This window comes from Histomonas meleagridis (genome assembly GCF_020186115.1).
Source record: "Histomonas meleagridis strain 2922-C6/04-10x chromosome Unknown contig_40, whole genome shotgun sequence".
Lineage (NCBI taxonomy): Eukaryota > Parabasalia > Tritrichomonadida > Dientamoebidae > Histomonas > Histomonas meleagridis.
In genome coordinates, this window is record NW_027150884.1 from 519,179 (window position 1) to 544,059 (window position 24,881).

At 33.1% G+C, this 24,881-nt stretch overlaps 10 protein-coding genes across 10 annotated transcripts; 7 read left to right on the plus strand and 3 right to left on the minus strand.

Moving 5' to 3' along the window:
- Nucleotides 1-501: 501 nt before the first annotated feature.
- On the plus strand, nucleotides 502-1,842 carry GO595_006177 (D-serine ammonia-lyase; the record flags this gene model as incomplete). The annotated part of the gene is made up of 1 exon (XM_067919501.1): nucleotides 502-1,842. One exon carries the CDS (start codon nucleotides 502-504, stop codon nucleotides 1,840-1,842), a length of 1,341 nt encoding a protein of 446 aa, XP_067773773.1.
- Nucleotides 1,843-2,294: 452 nt separating this feature from the next.
- On the plus strand, nucleotides 2,295-3,362 carry GO595_006178 (CMGC family protein kinase; the record flags this gene model as incomplete). Its single annotated transcript, XM_067919502.1, has 1 exon — nucleotides 2,295-3,362. The coding sequence occupies one exon, from the start codon at nucleotides 2,295-2,297 to the stop codon at nucleotides 3,360-3,362; it is 1,068 nt and encodes a 355-aa protein (XP_067773774.1).
- A 2,908-nt stretch (nucleotides 3,363-6,270) lies between these two features.
- Nucleotides 6,271-6,858, minus strand: GO595_006179 (E3 SUMO-protein ligase RanBP2; the record flags this gene model as incomplete). Its single annotated transcript, XM_067919503.1, has 1 exon — nucleotides 6,271-6,858. One exon carries the CDS (start codon nucleotides 6,856-6,858, stop codon nucleotides 6,271-6,273), a length of 588 nt encoding a protein of 195 aa, XP_067773775.1.
- A 115-nt stretch (nucleotides 6,859-6,973) lies between these two features.
- GO595_006180 (cytoskeleton-associated protein 5) lies at nucleotides 6,974-11,575 on the minus strand (the record flags this gene model as incomplete). The annotated part of the gene is made up of 2 exons (XM_067919504.1): nucleotides 6,974-7,608; nucleotides 7,858-11,575. The coding sequence occupies 2 exons, from the start codon at nucleotides 11,573-11,575 to the stop codon at nucleotides 6,974-6,976; spliced, it is 4,353 nt and encodes a 1,450-aa protein (XP_067773776.1).
- Nucleotides 11,576-14,683: 3,108 nt separating this feature from the next.
- On the plus strand, nucleotides 14,684-15,334 carry GO595_006181 (40S ribosomal protein S6; the record flags this gene model as incomplete). Its single annotated transcript, XM_067919505.1, has 1 exon — nucleotides 14,684-15,334. One exon carries the CDS (start codon nucleotides 14,684-14,686, stop codon nucleotides 15,332-15,334), a length of 651 nt encoding a protein of 216 aa, XP_067773777.1.
- Nucleotides 15,335-15,581: 247 nt separating this feature from the next.
- GO595_006182 (Cell cycle control protein) lies at nucleotides 15,582-16,262 on the plus strand (the record flags this gene model as incomplete). Its single annotated transcript, XM_067919506.1, has 1 exon — nucleotides 15,582-16,262. One exon carries the CDS (start codon nucleotides 15,582-15,584, stop codon nucleotides 16,260-16,262), a length of 681 nt encoding a protein of 226 aa, XP_067773778.1.
- Nucleotides 16,263-19,099: 2,837 nt separating this feature from the next.
- Nucleotides 19,100-21,685, minus strand: GO595_006183 (uncharacterized protein; the record flags this gene model as incomplete). The annotated part of the gene is made up of 1 exon (XM_067919508.1): nucleotides 19,100-21,685. The coding sequence occupies one exon, from the start codon at nucleotides 21,683-21,685 to the stop codon at nucleotides 19,100-19,102; it is 2,586 nt and encodes an 861-aa protein (XP_067773779.1).
- Nucleotides 21,686-22,564: 879 nt separating this feature from the next.
- Nucleotides 22,565-22,828, plus strand: GO595_006184 (uncharacterized protein; the record flags this gene model as incomplete). Its single annotated transcript, XM_067919509.1, has 1 exon — nucleotides 22,565-22,828. One exon carries the CDS (start codon nucleotides 22,565-22,567, stop codon nucleotides 22,826-22,828), a length of 264 nt encoding a protein of 87 aa, XP_067773780.1.
- Nucleotides 22,829-23,534: 706 nt separating this feature from the next.
- Nucleotides 23,535-23,819, plus strand: GO595_006185 (transcription factor 2B; the record flags this gene model as incomplete). The annotated part of the gene is made up of 1 exon (XM_067919510.1): nucleotides 23,535-23,819. The coding sequence occupies one exon, from the start codon at nucleotides 23,535-23,537 to the stop codon at nucleotides 23,817-23,819; it is 285 nt and encodes a 94-aa protein (XP_067773781.1).
- Nucleotides 23,820-23,927: 108 nt separating this feature from the next.
- On the plus strand, nucleotides 23,928-24,656 carry GO595_006186 (Uncharacterized protein; the record flags this gene model as incomplete). Its single annotated transcript, XM_067919511.1, has 1 exon — nucleotides 23,928-24,656. The coding sequence occupies one exon, from the start codon at nucleotides 23,928-23,930 to the stop codon at nucleotides 24,654-24,656; it is 729 nt and encodes a 242-aa protein (XP_067773782.1).
- Nucleotides 24,657-24,881: the final 225 nt, after the last annotated feature.

Consider the following 24,881-nt stretch of genomic DNA (forward strand, 5'->3'; position numbering starts at 1 on the left):
GGATAATTAAAGTTAGAAATAGAATTAAAGAGTAGAGAAAAAAGGCTTTTATTAAATCTTATTTTATGTTTATATTTTTTATTTATAATTCAAATTGTATTTTTGTTCCTAATTTTATAGCGAACCTTAAGCTAACGTAAGCATGCTTTAGATAAAAGTACCTAATTTTGCATTTTTATTTGTTCACTGTTATACGTATTATGCCTTTATTTAGTTTCATGAAACTACATAAACAATATAATGGATCCTTCCACATTAATCTATTCTGTTTACCATTATTAATTATACGATTGTAGGGTAAAACAAATTTTATAAAGACAGTTTAATTTTGATTACAAAGGATACTCAGCTTATGTAATATATATATATATATATATATATATATACTCTGGTATGATTCAGTTATGAGCCCATTTCTGCAGAAAGACAATTTTTATATAAAGTATACAAATAAGTATAAAAGTGTCGCAAATAAACTTGTCAAATTATATTTTGCTTCAAATGGACCCCAAAACACTGGAACTTCCCATCATTCAAAAATTATTAAAAAAGGAAGAAGTTACATGGATTAACCCAAAAATGGTAAACCCACCAGAGGCATTTGAAAATTTCAAATTAACTCTTCAAGATGTATTGGATGCTGAGAAAAGACTTCACAGGTTTGCTCCACTTATCAAGAAGATTTTTCCAGAAACAGAAAACACAAATGGAATTATAGAATCACCACTTCAAGAAATACCAAACATGAAAAATCTCCTTAATGATTTTTGGAAATCCAATTTAACAGGCAACTTATACATAAAAATGGATTCTAACCTTCCAATTGCAGGTTCTGTCAAAGCACGTGGTGGTATTTATGAAGTTCTTAAACATGCTGAAGATCTTGCATTTTCCCATGGCCTTCTTCAACCAAACGATGATTACACCAAATTATCAGATCCTTCTATACGACAATTTTTTTCAACCTATTCCATTCATGTTGGTTCCACTGGTAATTTAGGTTTATCAATTGGTATTATTAGTGCCAGTCTTGGCTTCCAAGTTTATGTCCACATGTCACGTGATGCTAAGCAATGGAAAAAAGATCTTCTCCGCTCGAAGGGAGTCCACGTCATCGAATATTCTGGCGATTACAACGAAGCGGTTTTAAACGGTCGAATCCAATCATCGAAGGATCCGAAAAGTTATTTTATTGATGACGAAAATTCCAATGATTTGTTTTTAGGGTATTCTGTTTCATGCTTACGTCTTAAGGAACAACTTAAGTCTCAAGGGCTTGAAATTAACAAAGAAAATCAACTTTTTGTATACATTCCATGTGGTGTTGGAGGAGCTCCAGGCGGAATTTCTTTTGGTTTAAAGCAAGAATATTGTGAGGATGTGCATATCTTTTTGGTTGAGCCTATTGAGGCATGTTGTATGTTATTAGGAATTACATCTGAGCTTTATGAGAATATATCTGTGAATGATATCGGACTAAGTTGTAAAACTGAGGCTGATGGACTTGCGTGCGCAAAGCCATCCAAATTAGTGTCGAAATTAATGGAGAAATTAATGAGCGGTGAGTTTACTGTGGATGATCAAAAGTTGTTCGTTTTCTTGAAACAACTTTTCGATTCTGAGAATATATTTATCGAGCCAAGTTCGTGCGCTGCTTTTATTGGGCCAACTTTGATCCAAAAGGATGAAAACTGTTTGCAGTATTTGGAAAGAAAAGGAATTAGCGACAAAATGGACAAGGCAACTCACATTGTATGGGCAACTGGTGGCGACTTGGTGCCAAGTGAAATCAGAGAAATGTACTACAAAAGAGGACAGGATCTGTACGAGAAAATAAAGTAATTTAATGTATAAAGAAATTGTTTTTTATAGCGAATTCCTTGTAACAATTTCATTATCTACATTGTAACTGTTTGCAAATAAATTTTTTCATTTTATTCGATTGGTTTTAGAGAAAACTAAATATATTATTAATTGTTTTTATAAGAATTAATATACAAGTTGTTAATATCATAATAAAAATATCCTTGAAGTTGTTTTGATTTGATATTGTAAAATGATACATTAAATTTCACTAAATTTATGACTACACTCTTTATATACCATCAATCATTAATACAAAAAAATATGTTTTAAACTATTAAATACATAATTAAGATCTGCAAGAAAATCTATGAGAATTCTAATTTGTTATAAAATTAATTTTCTGAACGTTCCAACTTTTTGATTGCTGTCAACAACATTTCGTATTCTTAAATGGCCGAACACTTATACGCTCAAAATCCATCTTTGCAATGGTTTCTAAACATCTCCCGCTAGAGGAGTGCTATGAAATAATAACTTCTATAGCTGGCGGCACATGCGGTGATGTAATGAAAGGGAAAGACAAAAAGACAGGCGAAATTGTGGCATTAAAAAGAATTAAAATTATAGATCCAAAAGGAGGTTTCCCAATGAATGCAATGAAAGAAATTCAATCACTCAAAGAACTTAAACATGAAAACATTGTTCAATTAAGACGGGTTTGTGTTAGTAATTCACAAGAAACAAATAGTGTATATTTAATATTTGATTACTGTGAATACGATCTTCAAGGACTACTTTCATTGAAGAAACTAACCCTTCTAGAAGTGAAATGTTATATGCGGCAATTAATGAATGCATTAAATGTTTGTGCAGAGCATAACTTCATTCATCGTGATCTGAAGCCTGCAAACCTTCTGTTGACGCCTGATAATGTTGTTAAACTTGCGGATTTTGGTCTTGTTAAAAAGATTGATCCAAAAGCAGTTACTAATAAACCTATGACACCTAAAGTCATAACAATTTGGTACCGCCCACCGGAGCTTCTTATGGGTTCTACCAAATATGGTCTTGAAGTTGATATCTGGTCAGCTGGTTGCATATTATATGAAATGATAACAAACGAAGTCTTGTTTCGTTCTTACATGGATCAAGAAGCAGATGAACTTTCTGCTATTTTCCGAGTATGTGGTTTTCCTAATGAGGAAATTTGGCCAGGATGGACTAATCTACCAAATTCAAGTCTTGTCCAAAATATAAAGCCAAACTTTCCTATGTCAACACTAGCGGATCACCTCAATTCTCGGCTGCCCCCAGAGTTTGCTGAGGCTAATGACTTGATCCAAAAGATGGTTCAATTTGACCCGTCAAAGCGCATCACAGCAAAAGAAGCACTTTTGCACCCGTTTATAGGGGAAAATTTCGAAGAATTTACCCCTGAAAAATTGGAGAAAATGACTTTCCCAGAAGCTCATCAGTATAATATATCACGAAAGCCGGCACCAAAAAAGACTACAAGAACTCGGCCTAAAAGAGTTGTGCCACCAAAAATCAAATAGAATGAAAAATATTGAGTTTTCGGATTTTCCGAAAAAAAACGCGGATTAGCTTCTCTTGCATGTTAGAATTTTTATAATCGTGAAGAGAAGGCAACTTCGTCAACAAAATGTTATATGTATTTAGAAGAGGTAGATTCTGGTTGACATGAAATAAACTTAAGTCTTTATTAATATGTTCTGTTCTTTATTAAAACAAAGAAAAATATAAATAATATGTGAATGGATTCTACAATAGAATGTACCTAATGGTACTTCCAAAATATATTAACATATAATCAATCGTCTATTCGGATGATGCAAAGAACAATTTTCCGATAAGAATCAAAGCTATTAAAAAATAGGAAATTTTGACAATAAAGTCAAATTTAGATGTAACTTCATTTGAGCCATTTCCTTGTTCATGCTTGTTGATAGGAGTAAACTTAGAAGGCTGAATTTTTTGAGTTACTTGAGATAATTGAACTTCATTGATTCTAGATGATCCATCCTTCCATTGAATATTCCTTTTGCTACTGGGAGTAATGGGTTCATTAACACTTGGTAGATATGTATAGTTTCTCTTTGAGCGTGGAAATAATTCAAAATTCCCACCATTTAAAATCACATTTGCAGATGCTTTGGTTATGCTTTCGACATCATCGCCCACAAGTGATTCTTCATTTCTGTCTTCTTCTTCCAATATAATATCCGAGTATTCGGACATCTGACCTGTTTTGCCACTTTTAATTTTAAACGGATTCCCTTCAGTGTGCCCCATTTCATATGCATAAGTTATACAAGCTAATTGTTGATTTGTGTTTTATAGTTCTTAAATTTAAGATGATATATTTATATTTTGGGCAATAGATGTTCTCTTTAATTTTCTAAAACACTAGAAAAAAGAAATTTTTGTCGGATATCATTCTTTTATTAATCAAAAACAAATATTGTAAACGCTTTATTCCGAAATATTCATTGTAATTTATAAAATTTAATAACCTAAAACCATATGAATTTTATTCAACCATAAACACAAAGTTTCGATCTACTGATGTCAAAATCAAATTAACAAGTAAAAACACAGAAAATCCAATAAAACTTACAATGATATCTCCTCTCAAGTAATCACCCAAGTTATCTTTCTCTTTGTTATCTGAAATCGTGGGAATCAAAGCGTCGTATTTGTTTTCTTCTGATGTGATCTTAAACGGTTTCCAATCAGATTTCAGCCAATTTATTGATTTGCGCGTGAAACCAAAATGAATGTACAGGAGAGCAAATATTATCATTACAGTAGTACATCTGATTACTATGTTAAGGGAACTTCTTCCAACAGGTTCGGTAAATTTATATTGCGATAATCGAAAACCAAATAATGAATATAAAATAATGGTCATAACAATCGCTATGACGGGAATCCCTATCGGTGGAATAAGGAAGAAAAAGGAAATAATCCAAATCCCACAAAAAACACTAACAAAAATTTGTAATATTGAGGAATATTCAAATAGGATAACTAAGCAGTAAAATACAACAAAAACTGTGGAAGCAATTCGAAGAGCTATTTTGTTACCAATTTTTAAAGACCAAATCATTTGACAAAAAATCATAAGAACAAGAATTTCTGTGTTTGGTGTACGAGAACTGTGCTCTAATGCTGTGTAATCCCTTCCATTCCACTCTACACAAGGTGGACTTTGTTGGATTGAAAGATGAAATAATGATGCAATTGAAAATGAGAAGCCGAGTAAAAATACATATCTTATTATATTTTCGCGAAGTTGGTTGTAGATACCTTGTAATTTTTTCTGTGAACCATATCCATAAAGAGAGAAAAGAAGTGGAAATGAAATCAACATTATGAAGCAAACCAAAAGAATAATATCAAAATTTAGACGTGTCCCAATGGATAAAATGACAGCTGATGTGAACCCAGCGTCAGTATGAAAACAATCATCAAATGCAAAATCAGAAGAACTAAATAACATCTGACATATGATATGAAAAAATTTCAAAAAAAAGTTTTCAAAGAACTGATTGAATATATTCAATGCATTAAATGACAGTATTGTTTTCGCTCAATATTTTTTGACATTTCTATAAATCGTTTTGTTGCTGTTTTGTCTTTTCTTTTCATTTAAAGTTCCAATACGAAATTTTTTTCACATGATTAACAGAGCTGCTTTCAATGCAAGAGTATTTGCTTATAACAAAAATTATTTAATTAAAAAAATCAAATCGATTTTTAGTAAGCAGAATAACATCTTAAAAAATCTTCCTCAAGAAACGCCAATACAACCTATGCATTCAAATACGCCAGATGTTACACCAGAACCAATAAATGAAATTGAAACTAACGAAATTGAAGCCAATGAAACTATAATCAATGAAAACACAACAGAAACTCACATAGAGGAAGAAGTTCTTCCTCCAAAAAATTTCACAAGGATTTCATCTTGTATATCAAAGATAAATTCATGTTTTGGAAGCGAGAAAGTTAGTGATTTTCTTGAATTCATCAGACCATTCTTCAATTCTTTGAAATACACAAGTGTTGGTAAGAAGAATGACTTCTGGTCAATTGAAGGAACTCCAGCCAATTTCAAAATCAAATTTCCAAAAACACAAATTTCTGGATTTGAAATTATCAAGCAAAACAGGAGTTGTGAAATTGAGCTGTTTGATTTAAGCACAAACATTGATGGAGAAAAAATTATTCTTTTAAAGAACCAATATCTTGAATCATCCACCAACTTCACATTTTCCAAACCGGTTCTCACAGATAATCTTAACCTATATGCAATACAGACCAAAGAAAATAATTTTACATGTCTTTATAACTATAACATTTTGATTGAACAATAAAACTTTCAATTCTTAACATGTCATTGTTAATTGATAAAAAATAAAAATGTCAAATTTGAATTATTTACTCTTTCTTTTCTTCTTTATCTTTTTCCATCTTCTCGATTTGTTCCTTGTTGATTTGACGAGCTTCTTCGAATTTCTTCTTGAATTCTTGTGTGATTTCTGCTGTCTTGAAACGAACAGAAAGAACATCATGGGATTCAGTTCCATCAGCAAAATCAGTAGCAGTCCAAATCAAAGCACGTTCGTTACCAGCGTGTGACTTAAGTTCCATCTGTGGAAGGATGTAATGATTTGCACAAACGCGGAATGTTTGGTTACGCCTCATTAAAATACGGCATCTTCCTGTTTCTTTGCTCTTAAGGATTTTGATAAAGCCAACGCCACGTTCCTTCCATTCTTTGCTTGTTGAATCGAAACGGTAAAGAATTGCCTTATCACCGAAAAGCTTGTCTTCTCCTGCATCTGGGTCTTCTTGTTCAACTGTTGAAGGGGCTTCTTTATGGCTATCATCTACAGCGTTTGCATCATCTTGAGCTTGTGTTGTTGTAGCTGGAGTTGCAATAACTGGTATTGTTGGTGTTGTTGTAGCTGGTTTCTCTGCTTCAGGTGTAGCTGGTGTTGTTGGTGTTTTGTCTGCTTCAGACATTTTAATGTGAACGACCATGTATAACCGCCAGTAAACGATCAAATCTTCCTGAAACAAAGTGACACGAAAATAAAACATTGAAAAACGATTATTTTGAATATAAATTTTAGTAATATTACTTCCAACGCTGGCGAAGTTGTGTGAGCCGATTCTTCAGCTCAAGGAAATTTTTAGCTTGTGTTGTGTTCGTCCGAGTATTTTGTTGTTCGTCTGTCTTTGTTGATGTGGTAGGTTGAGTATCTGTATTTGTAGGTTTTGGGGCAGTTTTCCTGGGGGAAGTCAACTGCTTTGTTACATTGTTCGGCTTTGTGTCACTTGTCTTTTGTAGTGATGAGTTCAACGGCTGAGAAGTATTTGTAGCTTTTAATGGGGATTTAGGAAGTGTTACTTTAGTTGAGCTCGAAACATTTGTTTTATTAGTTGTACTCATTGTTGTTGTAGTTACTGTCTGTGCTTTCTTTTTATTTGTCAATGAATTAATTAACGCATTACATAGTTTCGATCGAATGTCATCATGATTAAATTCTTTCATTTTATCTTTTGCAAATGTAATCACTCTTTGGATATCTGACTGCTGTTGCATGTCTTTAAGCTGATTAGCCAAAGCTACCCAACATTTACAATAAAATGAATCTGTAGGAATGGTTCCTCTAAAATTGCTCATTCCGCCGAGTAAACCATTGAATATTTCTATCGGCGGCAATTTATTAAATAATTTGAAAATGATCGAATTCGTTGCTTGAGAAATACCTTCCATTAACACCAATTTTCTTTGCCATCTATTTGCAATGAAGGTCACTGCAAGTAATATTTTTATTAATTCTTCTTGATCAAAATTACAATAAATTATCATTTGATGAATCGCAATCATTACAAATTTCATTGAGACCCAATCAGTATCACTTGATAATAATTCATAAAGTAATGAATTTAGAATTACATTACTTTTATCAATTATTGCTTTAGAATTAAGTTTCAATTGTTCTAATAAATTTCGACATAATTTAATTTTCTTAACAGAATCCATTTTCGAAAAAGAAGTGAAATCTAAATCATTCGACATATCAATTGGAATTACTGATCTTGCAAGTTCTCTTTGATTTGGTGTCAATGATTTTATAAATTGTTCTTTTTCTGGTTTTGTCATTTTTCGATAAAGCATTGAAAGAGCGCCGCTACATGCAGCAGCTACTTCAATAGATTTATGATCAACATAATTGATTATTTCTAAAAATATGGATGAGTTATTGTCATTATTTCCAATGGCAAATTGTAATTCATTAAAAAGATGTACAAGTGATGTGGCATTACAAACATTAAGACATGAGCGGAGAACGTTAGAGTACTCTGATGGTTCTGAGTGCGTTCTCACGAAGAAAAGAAGGTCTAAAGAAGAACCAACAACTTGTGGAGGCTTCGATTCAATGCTCCAAAGAATAACAGGAACAAGAGATTCAATCTCTTGTTGTGAAATTAATTCTTCTTCAAAAATGGTCATAAGAAAGTTAACACCTTCAACTATAACCTTGACATTCTTATCGAAAAATCGTGTTGATACCCAACGAACATATAAATCACTACATTGGAAAAATGTGGATTGATCAGATTCATATAAAGAACGACTTTCATTAAGACTTTCAATTTGATCTGGTAAAAGACTAGAAAACATTTTGTCAAATATTGACTGAGGTAGAATTTGTTGTGCTTCTGCTTTTAATTTTCCAATAATTGTTGTGACATTTTGACGATTTGATATTAAAAACAATCCAAGATTTGGTTGTTGTGATTTTAGGCGTTTTATCTTTTTTGCTTGTGTTGGTGTAGAAATATATTTTGGGACATATATTTCTTTTTCTTTAACTTCTTGTTTTTCTTCATTAATGTTATTTTGTGCTTCTGCTTTATTTTGAACTACTGAACCTCTTCTATTTGGTTTCTTCGGTGATTGTGGTTGTGTATCTTTAGTTTCTTGTTTTTCTTTTTGTCTTTGGTTATTTTGGGGCGCCTCATCCTTAACGTTCTCCATGTGAGCGTTTATGTATCGTTGAGAAGCACTTGGCAAATTTTTAAGTGCTGCATTAAAAGAATCTGGAATTTCTTGTTTAATACAAGAAGCTACTTGTATAGCAATTTGTCTAGTTGAAGACACTCTATCTTCTAAACATTGTAAAGTAAAAGGTATTAATTTTTCCATTTCATTTTGAGGTATTTCATTAATATGTGATCGAATCCATTTAATAATTTCAAGTCTAATATCAGGATTCGGCTTAAATGAAATGTTTGCAAATGATCTAACAAAAGGAGAAGGGGTTGCATGAACACAATAAGCATTAATTGTTTTTGTAGCTTGTTCTCTAATATTTGGTCTTTGATCAGCCCAATTTGTAACAATTGCAGGTGCAATTGTATTAACATATTTTGATATACCTTTATCAGAAGCATTAGCGATTTGTTCTAAAACAGATAAAGTCCTTAAGACAAGATTCTTATTACCATCGCCTAAATATTTCTTTAAAATTTTCATTAAATGATCTAAATCATTTGATGAAATTTGCTTGCATTTATTTAATGCTGTTTCAACATTTTCGATAAATTCTTTTTGTCCTGCCCATTTAGTTGCATTTTCTCCTTCTTTTAGTTGTTCTTCTGTTAAAAATTTGGACATTTTTACTCTTACAATATTTGCTTCAAGTGGTTTATTTTTCGATGTATTTCTTTGCCGATAAAATGTTTTTAATGGTTCAGGTAAATCTTTTGCTGTTTCGAAATCTTTTTTAAGTCTAATTAATGCATGTTCTGGTAAACCGGTTAAATAACTTTCGAAATTTTGACCAAAATATTTATATAAATATTTTGCAACAAGTGAAGCAGGTGTTTTTACTTCTGGTGTTTTATGTTGTAATAATGTAATCAAATAAGGAAAGAAATCTTTTTGTATATCACCTACACCGAATTGTTGTATAATTTCGATACATATATCTAATGCCGATTTAATTGTTGCTGAACTTAAACTTTTTACTCCTCTATTAGTACTACAAATTTCAAAAACTTGTTGAAGGACAAACGAAGGACATATTAACTCTGATATAATAAGAAGTAAATCATGAATTGGTTGTTTAAGTTGTCGCATTGATAATTTTTCGATAAGATATGGAAATATGATTGATAAAATACTTTTTCGTATTTTGTTCGATTTAACAATTACATGTCGAATTATATCAATTATTACTTGGTTAACTCCAATGTTTGATTGATTAAATCCCGGTATTTTCTCTAATCCACGAATAATCGCATCGCTAAGATCATTTAAATCTTTATATGTCGATAATTTATCTTGTAAATCATTTAAGCCGGAAATCTTTTGCTTAAAATTAGAATTTGATAGTTTCGATTGGATTTCACTTGTTATAAATTGATTCCAATTTGATAATGAAGCATCTTTTGGTATAGTGGAATCAAAGTTGGTGTCTTTTTCGGTGTCGTTTTGTATTTGTAAAGGTGGAAGTGGTAATGATAGTATTTTTGGTGTGATAACTTCTTCGCTTTTATTGATGGATGCTGATGGTGCTGGAGCTGGAGTTGGCTGCGTTGCACTTGTGGTTTTCATTGGTGAATTTTGCATTCGTGTGCTGGCTTTAAACGCTGATGCATCATCCAAAATGTTATCGAAATTGTAATCTGCTTTTGGAACTTCAATTTCTTCATCTTCTGTTGTTTCTTTTGGTGTGCTTCTTCTAACATTTCTCTTTGGCTGTGTTTGAACTTTTGGTTGTGTTTGAGCATTCGCTGGTTTCATTGGAGAGTTCTGCATCTTTGTGCTGGCTTTAAACGCTGATGCATCGTCCAAAATATTATCATAATCATAATCCGCTTTTGGAACTTCTATTTCTTCATCTTCTGTTGTTTCTTTTGGAATGCTTCTTCTAACATTTCTCTTTGGCTGTGTTTGAACATTTGCTGGCTTCATTGGGGAGTTCTGCATCTTTGTGCTGGCTTTAAACGCTGATGCATCGTCCAAAATATTATCATAATCATAATCCGCTTTTGGAACTTCTATTTCATCTTCTGTTGTTTCTTTTGGTATATTTCGTTTGATATTTCGTTTTGGCTTTGCTTGTGTAGTTTTTGGTGAATTTTGTATGCGATTACTTGATTTAAATGCTGATGCGTCATCTTTTATTTGTTCGAATTTATATTCTTTTTGTGGTATATTAATATCTTCATCATTTTTGTCTTTTATTTGAAGATTTTGATTCGGTTTTCGTGGCAGCTTCGGTGAGTTTTGCATTAGTAGACTCGGTTTAGATGGAAAAACTTCATCATTTAAATTATCAAAATCGTACTCTTTTTGAGGAACCTCAATTTCGTCATCATCAATAATCTTTTCTTTCGGAACATTCATTCGAATGTTTTTTCTTACATTTCTTTTTGGTTGTTGTTGTATCTTTGGGGAATTTTGCATTAAAGTACTTGATTTGAAGGCAGCAGCTTCATCATTTAGATTATCAAAATTATAGCCTCTTTTTGGAACTTCTATTTCTTCGTTTTCGGTTTTTCTATTTTGAGATATGTTTTTTTCCTTTGATTGAATTGGCGAATTCATTACTTTAGTTGATTTTGTTGTTGGAAAAGCATCTTCTGTGAATGACTCTGGATAATAACCAGGTGGAGGATCATTTATTTCTGGACTATCCAAAGATGTTGTTGATTTCTTCATGTTTTTCTGCAATTTTAAACGGACGTACTTCATATAAAACGGTTAAAGATTCAATTTGATCCTGAAATGATTTCAGCATTTACGTTTCAGTAATTAAAGTTCTACATAAATAAATGTTAGTAAAAATTAGCTAATGAATTTGATGGTATATTGAAAGGAATATTAATAGATTTTGGTTAAAAAATTGATTAATTTTCAACAAGATCTAGGATTTTTACTACATATATAAATAAAAATAACGTGCTTTGTCATGAAAAAAATTATAATTGTGAATGTTATTAGGAATTAGTTTGTTTCGTATAGGAGAAGTCGAGTTGTTTATGATTAATTTTGATTACATTTTATTGATAACTTTCCTAAAAAGTGTCACTGATTCCTAAGCGACCGTTTATATGAATTATTAACATCCAACTGTTCAATTTTCTTGATGACCAATATTCTCACATGTTTAAGTTATGAGTATTAATTTCTTATAAATTAAAATAAAATATATTTTTTCAATAATAATTTAAGCTAACAATTCTTTATTTATCTGTTCTTGATTTCTATTCCAATTCTTCATGAACATTATTATCAAAAAAATATAGGTAACGGCTTGGGTATAAATGAAAAATGATGTAAAAATTGAAAATATACCACCATAAAACAAACAAGCTATTACCCATGTGACAGTTTCCATTATCAAAGCCAAACTATTTATAGAGATTTCCAATTTTTGTAATAAACAAAGTTGAACTGATTCGAAATAAATTCCACATATATTAATTACAGGTAAAACCCATAATAAATAATAGCAAATCATAATTCCATAAGAATGTATATCGAAATATATATTTTTGTTATTATTATTATATGACCAAGTGATAGCTATATAATTTTCAATTTGTGTTTCAGTATAAGGTAAAATTAAAGTTACTAATGTTAAAGTTATTATAAAAGTATAAACATGTATTGGAACTTTTCTTAACCTATTATAAATATATAGAGGACCGAGAAAAATTTGTTTGTAAATTGAAATTAAATCGCTTCCTTCATAAAACATATAATTTTCAAATTCATCAAGTTCTTTCTTATATGGAATCCACAGAGGAATTAAATTAAGTATTGTATCAAAAAGAAAAACAAATGCAAATGAACGTATAATATTTTCTGTATTTGAATTTTGCAATATTTTTATAAAAAAATTAAATTCTTTATTTTCTTCAATTTTAAGTTTGTGTCTTCCATTTTTTAATGTAACATTTAGGGAATAAAGTATAATATTGTCTTTAAATTTTTTTGTCATCGGAATTTTGTAAACTTTTTTCCCTTTAGTTAACAATGTGAAATTTAATTCGTGGTTCGAGCATCCAATTACTTGTATGGTAAAATTGTTTTCATTAGGTATTTTGATTTTGCGAGATTGTATCAATGATGGAGAATGAAAAAAATTCGGTTCAAGTTTATTCATTATAGAACCATTTGTAATGTTATCATAAATAAAAGTTATTGTTGATATATTTCTATTTTTTGATATAATTTTATATATATTTTCGATTCTAGCAGCATTTGAAGAATTGTCAAATTCAAGCATTTGAGCAAAATAAAATGGAATTTGAGGAAAACTTTTTTTATATAGAAAATGAATATAATGAACATTATTAATTGTTGATAATTTTGTTATGATAAAAGCACTTAAAAAGCAAATAATCAAAAAGATGATGTTTAAATAATGTGATAAAAAATATGGCAAATAACGAACATGATATTTTTTTTCGTTTGAGATCGCTTCCATTAATGGTAAATCGATGAAGTGTGATTTGTGGAAACACCACCGGAGAACTTCCCTCAAATTGAGCACACTAAAATTTTTGAACGCACAATTTTTGAATTACTTTCAAATTTTTGAGTGAAAACCTTATTCAATTGAATTTTGAGCGGGTGCACAAAAATGGACAGTACGATAGAACTTTTTGAAAAGTCAATTTTCCACCGTTTTAACGTTTGTTTTTTTGAGCTTTGACAAATCTGTTTCGGTGACGGTTAACTCCAAAAGAAAGAAACAGAACTAAATCTAATTAGATTCACATGTAGGTGTAACATCTATATCAACAACATTTCATATTTTCTCGGATACAAAAAATATCTTTGCGATTACTTTGATTATATAGAATGTTTCATGAAACGGATAAAATTGCTAAGTTTTTAAATCAAGCATCTTTTAAGGTCTGTGGTACAACTTAAAAACGTTTGTATGTAAGGAATTACATTATGCGAGTACAATTTTTTTGTCATTAAAAAAGATACCATATTAAGGTTATTAATAAAGTGTTACACTAAAAGCCAATGAAACTATGTACATTAGGCTTTCTAATTTACATGTGTTTTCTCTTTTGGAAAAGTTCATCAAATTAGCATATAATTTTATCAATTGATTTGTCTAACAATTTAATGAAAAGAGTATTTTTCCAGGATACTTTGTATGTGTGGTGTAGGCGAGTCTTTCAAATCAGTGCTGATTTTTTTCAATAAAGTTTCTCAGACTAAACTTTCGTATTCACTTCGTTACAACTTTACAGTAAATTTCGTTTTGTTGAAAGAAGAGAAATCAATGAAGTTAAGTAAACTGTGAGTACTTGTTCATCCTGAGTCTCCTTTTTTGATATGAACTGACCGATCATCCAAACGAAATTTTTTCAATGCTTTTCATTGAAAAAGGAAATTATTCTGTTGTTTATTTTATCACCGAAATAAAAAACACTGAAATCGAAAGTAAATTTCTGAATTATTGCTAATGAAACTTTTTCCCTAACAACATCCTTCATCAACATTGTTAAATTGTAATAACACCACCCACTAAGAAAATGCGGTTTTGGCTCAAAGTGAAAGATGAAAATGTTAGTTGTCCATTTTTAAATTCAATGCTTCAAAAATTTAGAAAACAATATTATGTAATTAACAAGCATGAAAAGTAATGCTCCCTTATTTTATGAACCCGTTTTAATTTGTGGGTTGCAAAAAAGGATCTTATGTAACTTTAAAATTTGAAAAAAACGTTTTTGTATTTCTTCTCCCCATTGAAAGACGTTTAAAAGACTATCGTTGACGGTTTTGGTCTGGCCTTTGGTAATGAGACTCACTCTCGCTTATCCAGATCATGGGACACAAATTTGCATTGATGTAGAAGATCCTGTTGCTCTTAATAGCCTTTACGATCACCGTCTTGGTCAGGACATTGATGGTTCAATTCTTGGACAACAATTTGCAGGATATCTTTTCCGTCTTGGTGGTGGATTCGACAAGCAAGGATTCCCAATGAAACAAGGTGTTCTTACTCCACGTCGTGTTCGTCTTCTTCTTCGTGCAGGCACATCTTGCTATCGCCCACGTAAGGATGGAGAACGCAAGAGGAAAACTGTCCGTGGCTGTGTCATTTCATCAGAAATCTCTGCTCTCCACCTCATAGTTCTTAAGAAGGGTGATGCTGAAATTGAAGGTCTTACAGATAAAGTCGTTCCACGTCGTTATGGACCAAAGCGTGCTACAAGGATCAGGGCTATCTTTGGTGCTGATAAGAAGGCTGATGTCACCAAGCTTGTTCTTCGTCGTGAAGTTAAGCCAGGCAAATTCACACAACCAAAAATCCAACGTCTTATCACCCCACGTCGTCTTGCTCGTAAGGCTAAGTTCTTGAAGGAAAAGAAGGCCCGTAGGGAAGCAGCTGTTAAGAAGGCAGAAGCTTATAAGGCATTACTCGAACAAAGAGGTCTCAAGCACTAAACCATTAATTTTGACATATTGTTTGATCTATGCTTCTGAATTGGTGTCATTTTAGAATGTATCTTATTTATATATATCTCAAAAAATACATTTAAAAAATAAGGTGCATGAGAATCTTTCATGTATCTGAGCTATATTATTTAGGTTTCTTTAAAAATATTTTTTTTAATGGCGCTATTTTGATTTTTTTGGTCGCTTAATCCCCAAGGCAAAATGTAAACCATAGAAACACAAAAACAAAGAGAAAATGGGTTTCAGACCTTGCGAGTCAAGAAATGACCTTCTTAACAGATGGGTTCGTATGAAGAGAGAAGAGCGTTTTGAGAAGTATTGGGAAAAGCCAACAGATCCTGGTACTGTTCTAACACTTGCCGAATGCGAAAGATGGAGAAAACGTGTACTTGAAACAATGGATGAAAAACTCACTAGATTATACACAGAGCCAATCCCACCAGCAGAAACGCGTTTTTTGAATGATGAAGTAAATAAAATGATAAAGGAGGTGCGGCGGTGGGAGATGAGAATAGTGGAGCTAGGGGGTATTGATTATTCCAGAGTAGGGGTGAAAATGCCTGATGGAGATATCCTTAATACAAATAATAATCAATATCAATATTTTGGAAGAGCCCGAAATCTACCAGGAGTAAAAGAACTCCTTGAGGAAGAGAGAAAGCAATTAATTGAGAAAGCAACTGGGGCACAAAAAATTAACAAAGAACAATTAATGGAGAAAGTTAATTCGGATTACTATGGCTTAATGGATGATGAAAAGATAACTGAACAAGAGATAAAATTTGCAATGGACAATAATTATGATAACTTTTCATGGGAGCCTGATTTAACACCAGCCAAAATACCACAGCCACATGAAATCCAAATTGGGCTCAACGAGCTGTACTCTGGTAAAACAGCAAGCGTTATTGTTTGATTGATGAACTGGGAATCCATAACCTAAAAAACAATTTTTTTGAAATAATTTTTTTTTTTGAAAATGTATAATTACCTAAATTTTTGGTACAAACAAAAATCGTTTTGTTCATGTAATGCGTCGTTATTATATTTTTATTTAATTCATATGAAAATTTCATTTTTTGAAATATGTTTCTTCCATTAAATAGAACAAAATCTGAATGTCCTATTGTATGCATACATGAAAATTTCATTCAAATTTGCTAAATATTGTTTAATCAATTGCATTGCTAAAGCAATGCTAAATTTGAAAATATGATTAAAAATGTATATACTTATTAAATTTTTTTATTTATTGAAGTTGTGCATGCAAACATATTAAAGCATATCAATTATACATAAAAAAATAAATAAAATATAAAAATCATTTAGCCATTAAATCTTGTGGGTTCTTAGAACTGTCACCGTTAATGTCATTCCTTAATGAGAAGAAGGTAGCAAAAGGCATCAGTATTAAATTGATTCCTGCTTTTTCTACAAAGAAAATCCAAACCAAGGCAATGACCAGTCCTGGAACAAAGCTAACCGCACACATTCCCCATGTTAAGTAGTTTAAGATTGGCCGAGATATAAATGTTAAAACAGTCAATACAGTCCAAATAATTCCGCTTGATAAATCATGTGATATTTTTGCGATGTACCGATAAAAAGAGATAATAGCCATTGCAAAGCATATGGCTACATATGTTGATGGAACATAAAAACCGATATAACACGTTTCTTCTAATGTTTCCATTCCAAATGCTGACTTTAGTATAAATTCATTAATAAAAGCTGTAACTGCAATCATAAGGAGGTTAGAAAAAGTTGTTAATCTCTTTGTTGTTAATAGTCTGAATATTTGTGAAAAAATTCCCATTGGAGCTAGAGGTATCATAAGAGAGAACAGTAAGGTCCACTTCCTATTTTCATCCCAACAACTTTTCCAGAACCAGAGATAATGAATCTTTCTCATTTTCCAAGTTTTTTTAATGATTTTCATATCACATTTCACATAATTTATATTTCACGTCACATTACACAAATTTCGATGAGTGAGACACAAAACGCTGATCAGACAAAAAAACATCCAGCAATTCTTGATATTGACATGAATCACTCATCGAAAGATTCGATAGTTTTATCAATTTTTCTTTTATTTTTCTTTGCATTTGCCATGTTTAATAATATATTTGATTCCGAAGTATATGTAGAAGAATCAACATTTCCTTTTGATACAAATTGCCAAACAAAATTAAAGCATGTTGCATTTGAATTAAGTTCAATGAAAATGGATAATTGTCCAATGAAGATCGATATTTCATTTAAAATTAATAATAACATTATTAAACCTTTTTATAACATCTCATTTGATGTTGCAATGACTCATACATATCAAAGCAAGTCATATTTATTCCATCGTTTTCAGCATAGATATGCTTTATTTGGTTCATCCAAGCCTGGTATGGTCACTGATCCAGTTACTATTTATACAGGTATGGTTCCCAAATATGATTCTCTCTTTATATCATTAACTGCTCGCGAAGATATCAGTGAATTCAGTTCATTAGTTGCCACTGTTTATTATGATCCATCACCCACTGATTTGTCATATTTCTTTACTATTTTTGCATGTGTTTCATGTACTATTTTACTCATCAATCACATCATCAATTTTTGGTATCATCGAAAAGAAATCATACCAAAAGAATTCTATGTTACCTTTGTTTTATTGGTCATTGGAGCCATTATCTTTTGGGTATTAATGTTTTCTGGCTTGAATTCGTTTTTTGGCGAATCATTGGTTTCGGTTTATTCTGCCGCATTGAGAGGGTTCTCAATTTGGGTCATTTTGAATTTGGTTGTAAAGGACACATCAAAGCTGAACATCATCATCATCCTGTTGTCTTCAGCAATTGCCGCAGTTGAGGTAAGTGAGGCGGGTATAATATATGCATCTGTTTCGGAGCTAACAAAATTAGATTTCCCTTTAATTATTTTGTACGATTGCATTTTCCTTGTTACAGCCGTTTACGGAAATATGAAAATAGAGGAGAAGAAGAAATCCAAATTATCCAAATATTTGGTGTTGGGAACTCTAATGATGTTTTATTGTACTTTTATATCACTGAGATTAAGTGATAGTAACTATGATAGAATGAGAAATACCATTCAGTTCTTTAAAAGAGTTGTGGTATTCGGTTATTTAATGTGCATTGTGTCATTCCATGTGATTCAGATTCAGAAGGTGAAAGGTGAATAAGTTTTTGTGGATTATTTTTTTGTAGTTTGATCAAACAGAAATGTTAAATAAAAAAATGTTTAAAAAAACGATTTTTCATCGAACATACGCAGTACCTTTAACTTAATTTATTGATGAAAATATTTTCACCAGATAGAAGGGAAGATCAGACATGTGATATGAAATGGAGCGTTCCGAAGTAAATTTGATTTAAAATCTTTACGAATTCTTTCATTATGACTTCTATATATAACATGGTTTTCATAACATTTTGATACGAGAGAATGTGTGATTAAAATCAATAGATTGACCTTTGTTACAATCAACTTCAAGTACAGAGCGAACAAAAAGATGAATTGGTTAGTAAAAATGAATGTTTTTAAAGATTTATTAAAAAGTAGGTATTGTTTGATTTGGAAGTTGGGCTTTGCTTTACCCGATAAGAGCAGTAAAAATCGACATTAAAAAGTGTCAAACAGTAAAACGCTCAAATTTTGAATTGATAGATACGATAATTCAATTGTTGTAACGCTCTTCACTTCACCCAATGCATTTTTTATTTTTACTCATAAATATTATTCCTTAACCAAAAATGATGGTGGCCTTACATGTTGTCTTACACTATATCTTCTTCTTACCGCTACTCCTGGTTCGCGAGGTTGTTCTCTCACGGTTTGCGCTGGTGTCTCCGTTTGCACGTCATCGTTCGTGAGTATACTTGGCGGCGGCGCTCCTCCGATGACAGTGCCAGAACGGCGCTTGTTCATTGGGACACCCATCGGCCCTCCCATCGGTGCGCCCATTGGCATTCCCATGGGCCTTCCCATCGGAGTGTCCTTGAACATAACAAGACGCTCTCTGATGCTTCCGCGCCGCTCAGGAGGATTATTGTTCCGATTCGGCGCTGGCGGATTTTCGCGTGTCTGTGGCGGTGGCGCTGCAGGCGGCGTTGACGATGGCGATGGTGATGGCTGTAGAGCTGGTGGCGTTCTTTGGAATGCTGACATTCGGTTCCGAACTGATGATGATGAAGAAGAAGGTGCGGGTGAGGGTGCGGGCGATGGCGCAGCATTGTTTCGCTGGAAGGCAGAGAGCCTATCACGAATGGAGCTGCCGGATGAGGATGCTGGCGATGGTTTAGGTGGCTGTGCGCGGAGTGTTGGCTGGGGAGGCGGCTGTGCTGTTGGCGATGGTGCTGGAGTAAACTGTGTGCGGAGCCTTGGCGAAGGAGGTGCTGCAGTAGGCTGTTGCGGCGGCGGTGCTGTTGGTGGAGGTGCTGGTGTAAACTGTGTGCGAAGCTTTGGCGAAGGAGGTGCTGCGGTAGGCTGTTGCGGTGGTGCTGGAGTAAATTGTGTGCGGAGCCTTGGTGAAGGCGGTGCTGCGGTAGGTTCATGTTGAGGTGGTGCTGAAGTAGATGGAGCTGGCTTTGACGGTTGTGTTGTCGGCGCAGGTGTTGCTGTTGTTGCTGGCTTAGGAGGCTGTGTATGCTGTGTTGATGTTGATGATGTTGTCGCTGTTGTTGTTGGTTTAGGAGGCTGTGTATGCTGTGTTGATGTTGTTGATGGTGTTGTTGTTGGTTTAGGAGGCTGTGCGTGCTGTGTTGATGTTGTTGTTGGTTTAGGAGGCTGTGTATGCTGTGTTGATGTTGTTGATGTTGTTGTTGTTGGCTTAGGAGGCTGTGTATGCTGTGTTGATGTTGATGATGTTGATGGTGTTGTTGTTGGTTTAGGAGGCTGTGCGTGCTGTGTTGATGTTGTTGATGTTGTTGTTGTTGGTTTAGGAGGCTGTGTATGCTGTGTTGATGTTGTTGATGTTGTTGTTGTTGGTTTAGGAGGCTGTGCGTGCTGTGTTGATGTTGTTGTTGGTTTAGGAGGCTGTGTATGCTGTGTTGATGTTGTTGATGGTGTTGTTGTTGGTTTAGGAGGCTGTGCGTGCTGTGTTGATGTTGTTGTTGGTTTAGGAGGCTGTGTATGCTGTGTTGATGTTGTTGATGGTGTTGTTGTTGGTTTAGGAGGCTGTGCGTGCTGTGTTGATGTTGTTGTTGGTTTAGGAGGCTGTGTATGCTGTGTTGATGTTGTTGATGTTGTTGTTGTTGGCTTAGGAGGCTGTGTATGCTGTGTTGATGTTGATGATGTTGATGGTGTTGTTGTTGGTTTAGGAGGCTGTGTATGCTGTGTTGATGTTGTTGATGTTGTTGTTGTTGGTTTAGGAGGCTGTGCGTGCTGTGTTGATGTTGTTGATGGTGTTGTTGTTGGTTTAGGAGGCTGTGTATGCTGTGTTGATGTTGTTGATGGTGTTGTTGCTGGCTTAGGAGGCTGTGTATGCTGTGTTGATGTTGATGGTGTTGTCGCTGTTGTTGTTGGTTTAGGAGGCTGTGTGCGAAATGAATTTGCGGGTGCAGGTGCTGTATGCTGTGGTGCGGCGTTATTTTTCCAAGCAGCAAGCCTATCACGCATGGACATACCTGTGGACGAAGAAGTTGTTGATGGTTTTGACTGTACTGTTGTTGGCGTTGGTTTTGACTGTACTGGAGTTGTTGGTTTTGTCTGTTCACCTGTTGTCGAAGTTTTTGGTTTTGCTTGTGTTGTTGTTGCTGATGTCGTAGGTGTTGTTGGCTTTGATTGTACTGTTGTTGTAGATGTTGTTGGCTTTGATTGTACTGTTGTTGTAGATGTTGTTGGCTTCGATTGTGCTGTTGATGTTGCTGGTGTTGCTGGTTTTGTTTGTGCTGTAGTTGTTCTTGAATTTTGTTGTGGTGTTGAAGCATTACTTCTTCCTTGGAATACTGAAAGTCTGTCTTTCATAGACATTCCTGTTGATGTTCCTGTTGAAGTTGGTGGGTGTGAGGATGTTGTTTGTTGTTGGCGTTGCTGGACTGTATTAGTTTGACTAGGAGTTGATGGATGTTGTGCTTGCGTTGGTTTCGAAACATTTGATTGAGGCGTTGCTTGCGCCGGTTGATTTGTTGTATTAGCCGTATACGCCTGTGGTGGCTTTGGTTGAGTTGAAGCAGATGCATTGCTTTTTCCTGAGAAAGCTGATATTCTATCTCTCATAGAAGTTCCTGTGGATCGAAAAGCCGATGCCTGACCAGGCTGCGGAGGGTTTCCTTGGTTCGCATTATTTTGGAAAGCATTAATCCGATCCCTGAAAGAACTCATGTTTGCGCGTAATAAATGTCAGTTATTAATTGAAATTATCGTCATATAAACGTTCGAAAATGTCCTTTATCAATTTGAAAAGCGGCAAAAATTAGTTTCTTTCAATTTATTATGGGGAAAATTAAATGACTTTAACTTCAATTTGAAGAAGAGATAAAACATTAAAACTCAAATTTAAGTATGCACGCTACTTGGAGTTTTTAACTTTAAAGAAACTTTTTTATTATAATATTATTTCGAATTAACCCAAATTATTTATCATATAGATATGTATTAGGTTATTTGTTCTGGAATTTTCCTTTGGAATGGCTTCAATTTTGGATTTTGAGCGAAAATAATGGATTCTTGTTAAATCACAATCATCCAATTGGATTCATTAATGAAAGTTATTTAATCGTTTTGCACGGTTTTCGTGAGTCCCTTTAAAAGTGATGACTGTAATGTTACAGTTTTTAGGGGGGGTTAAGAAAATATTAACTCAGTCTGTTTGCATAAGAAAAATTCAAATAACATGTCTGTTTATTTAACCGTTATTTCTTTGCTTTGCAATTTCTAGCAAAAAAATTTGCCTTTTAATGTGCAAAAATAAAAATGAGAATTTTAATAAGTTATAATCGTTATAAAATGTTATAACATTTTTTGTTTTAAGATTTTATAAATGATTAAATGTACTCAGTGAAATTCGTTTTTGGAAAAAAATGAGTTAGCTTTTTTGTTCGTTAAGCATGGCTTTGTTCTTTTTGGCTACGTTTTTGGTTGGCTGGTTTTGCAAAGCACAAAAGGTGAACTTCCTGGTGAAGTAAATTTGAGAGCAAAACCGTCTTTAAAGCACTTTTGATTGATGTGATAGTTGATGTTAAATCACTTCATTTTTATATTATGTCCCAAGAGCAAGTTGAGCAAACAACAACTGAACAACAAAGCCAAGAAGAAGCGAAGGTAGAGACTAAAGAACAAGAACAAATTGAAACTACAATTGAAGATAATCATCTTCCTCCAGAAGCTGAAGAAAACAATGTAAATACACCTGTCGAAACACCAGGAGAAGATAAAGTCGAAGAAGCCAATGAGGAAACTGAAAACGAGAAAGTTTTAGAGCAAAGTGCTGAAGACAAGTCTACACAAGCTGCAGTTACTGAATAAAATTTTGCTGCAAAGAAATTTCTTCTGTTTTTTCCAAAAGAAAACAGAATTTTTTGTTAAAAAATTGAAAATCCAAATATAAATTGATCAATTTAAAACACTTCTCGCTTGGTTTGCGGAAGAAAATGTTTGCGGAAACGAGTACATCCTAATGCACATGAAACCGTATGATTCACATTATATTATATTATATGAATATATATATATCTATATATATTTCTCTCTAATAATGAATATATGAATAAGATTAATAACTATAATGGACTTTCGCTTGTAAAGCACCGTGAGCGTTTGCTTATAAGTTGTTAATTTTGTGGTACATTTGGAGCTATTGATGAATTAGAAGTGACGATTAAAACCGTGGTGTAAAATATACGTTAAGCATTTGACCGGTTAAAACGTTATTTTCCAGATGTTTCGCGATCGATATCAAGCAGGGTTTTTAAATTTGTTTTATTCTGTTGGTTCCAAACCTCTAAGTATATGGGATCAGCATGTAGAAAATGGGTATATTAAAAGAATCACAGATCAAGACATTAGAAGTTGTGTCATTGAAATCGTAAGTACAAATGTAAATAGCACATATATAACATGTCCTAAAGGACCTAGAGAAGAACTTGGAATCAAATTACCATTTCTTGTTTTGGTTCTCAAATATCTCAAAAAATATTTTACTTTTGAAATTCAAGTTTTGGATGATATGAACATGCGCCGTAGGTTCAGAGCTTCAAATTATCAGTCCAAAACGCGCGTGAAGCCTTTTGTTTGTACTCTTCCAATGCGTTTAGATCCAGGCTGGAACCAAATTCAATTCAACCTTTCCGACTTCACACGCCGCGCTTATGGTACAAACTATCTTGAAACTCTTAGAGTTAGTGTTTATGCAAATTGTAGAATTAGGCGAATTTACTTTAGTGATCGTCTATATACAGAAGACGAAGTGCCACCTGAATATCGCCTTATACCTAATAAAACTGAAAGCGAAGAATGAGCAAATTGTCAAGCAATGTATAAAGGAGCACCTTTATAAAATTATCACAAAATAAAAAAACGTTATATAAATATTTGAAAAAGTCGTGTAATGTTCTCTAAATATTCAATGTTTAAATGGTCAGAGCAAATGAACGTTGCAAACACTGAAAGATACAAAGAATGGCAAAAACAATACTCGTCAGTATTTGTTCCAGAAAATCTCCAGAGATCAGATGAGACCAAGTTAATAGAAGGTTATTCTGTTCATTCAAAATTTTTTCAGGGAGGAGAGAATTCTTTATCAGCTTATGAAAATGAATTGGTTGATTATCAAGGGCAAGTGATTTATAGGTGGAGGAACTTAGATTCTCATCAAAGTTTGTCGATGTTTAAACATCGAAATGGGAATCATTATCTTGTGTTTCAGATAGAGTTATATGGATATAGTGTGTATGAGTTAGAAGCTGGGAAGGAAATGCATTTTGTGCCATTACAAGTTCATCCTGAAAATAAAAAAAATTTTGTTGAAGTATTCATCTGGACATCGGCTGACTATGATCCGAATAGTGATCTTTTGGCCGTAGGTGGCTGTTATTGGGCATGCCCTTGGTCAACAATTGTTGTTGATTTTGCAGATCCTCTCCATGAACAACCTGTCGAGCATTGGTTGTATGTCGAAGATTTAATTGATTCCAAGCAAATTGATGGCGATGTGGATTTCGAAAGTTGGGTCGACGGAAATCTTCTACTTAATATCAATTCCGAAAATCAACATAAAATTCTATTACCAATATCAAACATAAAAAACGCCTTGATAGAACTTAAGGCAAAAGATAGGGTGTGCGACTTAATCTAACGTCTTCGATTTTTGAAACTCATTCCAAATTTTTCATAATGAAATAACGACTTATAAATATTTTTCTCTATACAATTTTCTTTTTTTCACAAACATTTTGATCAATGCGAACAATAATTAAAATATTTTTTGACTTCTAATTTTAAAGAAAACATCTCTAAACAAAATGATTTTTGGTAATATCAAAACGAGTTTATACCTTAATAATTTCGATTAAAGTGAAAA